The sequence below is a fragment of the Microtus ochrogaster genome, unplaced genomic scaffold, assembly GCF_000317375.1.
Source record: "Microtus ochrogaster isolate Prairie Vole_2 unplaced genomic scaffold, MicOch1.0 UNK6, whole genome shotgun sequence".
In the NCBI taxonomy this organism is placed as follows: Eukaryota; Metazoa; Chordata; class Mammalia; order Rodentia; family Cricetidae; genus Microtus; species Microtus ochrogaster.
In genome coordinates, this window is record NW_004949104.1 from 11,769,256 (window position 1) to 11,770,886 (window position 1,631).

The window sequence follows — 1,631 nt, forward strand, 5'->3', positions numbered from 1 at the left end:
TTTTAAAATTCACAAAGCCCTCTGTAAAATAGATGATCTCTGTTATCCCCACCTTACAGATAAGGAATCTCAAGTTCAGCAAGGTTGAATGTTGCCCTTGGTACACACAGCTAGAACTGTTGGGTTTAGAATTTAAATGCTGCATCACAACTCTCATAAACTGACCTTGGCAGGAACCCTGGTGGGAGGCCGTGGCCCACAAAGACGTGGAGATAACCAAAAATCACTCATCAATTTAAAATGCAAAAGACAGACCTTAGCCCAAGACAGGCAAGACTCCTAGAACAAGGTTTTTTCCTGGCCAGGACCATTCCCCACTATATGTGATTTAAAAATGGAGGGGATTGAAGAGATGGCTCAACAATTGCTATCCCAGAAGATCTGGGTTCAATTCTCAGCACTCACTTGGCAGCTCACAACCATTTGTAACTACAGTTGCAGGGGTCCAATGCCTCCTTGGGCACCACAACACCCATTCATATTAAATAAAAACAAGAGACTGTAACTAATGGCTTAAAGGCAACATCTATCAGGCTTATGTGTTGAAACCAGAATTCTTTGGAAGTTAATGAAAATCTCCAAATAGTGGAGTCTTCAGGTGTTTGCATGGGGCTTGGACACACTCTCACTACCAAGATCAGAAGTCAAAAAAGTGCAAAAGCAGGTCTCATGAGCAATTTCCATTTATTTGCTGATAACTGTAGTCAAACACACTTCAAACACAGCCGAAGCTAGAGTCTGTTCGTAGGATGGAGCCATTGCTTGCCAATATACGGGTGGTCCATGAAGAGTATCTTCAAACTCATCCTCAGGCTGAGGCCCAGCTCCAGGTGAGCAGCTGACAGGTGGAACCGTTCCTTCCTCAGGGGCAAGAGCTTATTCCTTGTTCTCATAATTGTGCTTTATGTGTTTCCACAGCTTCTGCATTTAAAACACAACAGCTGATTATAACCTTGCCCTCACACTTTACAACCTACTTTCATTGTCCGAAGTAAAGAATATTGAGAAATCAGCGTCAAACTCTGATTAAAAATGTACAGTAGTGCTGGGCGGTGGCGGCACACACCTTTAATCCTAGCACTTGGGAGGCAGAGGCAGGCAGACCTCTGAATTCAAAGCTAGCCAGACATATACAGAGAAGCCCTGTCTCGAAAAACCAAAACCAAAATGAAAAACAAAACACTCAACTTTCACTAAGTGGAAAGAGAAAATCGGACTTCCACATGAAATTAAGGCAGATTGAAAGAATGGTCCCAAACCAGAGCCACAGATGTCTGGGCTCAGGACATTTCACTGAGCCACTTTTTATTTCCTTAGACCTGAGCTGGCTACAGTTCTCCCTCCTAAAAGTATGGAAATGGGTAGGTTCTAACAACGTACTTAAGATACCTTTAGCTATCTGTGAGCATTCATGATCAATGGAAATGCTTACAAAGGTCGGAGCGGCAACACTTTTGTATGGGCAGGAAGCTACCCATGCCACAGGCAACATGGCAACTTAGTGGACTGGGTCTTGAAAACCAGTTGCTGGGTGGTGGTGAGGCACAGTTTTTTTTTTTTTTTTTTTTTGGTTTTTCGAGACAGGGTTTCTCTGTGGCTTTGGAGCCTGTCCTGGAACTAGCTCTGTAGAC

At 43.5% G+C, this 1,631-nt stretch overlaps 1 protein-coding gene across 1 annotated transcript in view; it reads right to left on the bottom strand.

Moving 5' to 3' along the window:
• Positions 1-665: 665 nt before the first annotated feature.
• The window catches only part of LOC101981238 (cytochrome b-c1 complex subunit 9), a 2,382-nt gene continuing 1,416 nt past the window's right edge, over positions 666-1,631 (bottom strand). Inside the window, exon 2 of the mRNA XM_005366140.1 lies at positions 666-921. Coding sequence (XP_005366197.1) covers positions 877-921 — 45 coding nt within the window. The 3' untranslated portion in view covers positions 666-876. The remainder of the gene's footprint in view (positions 922-1,631) is intronic.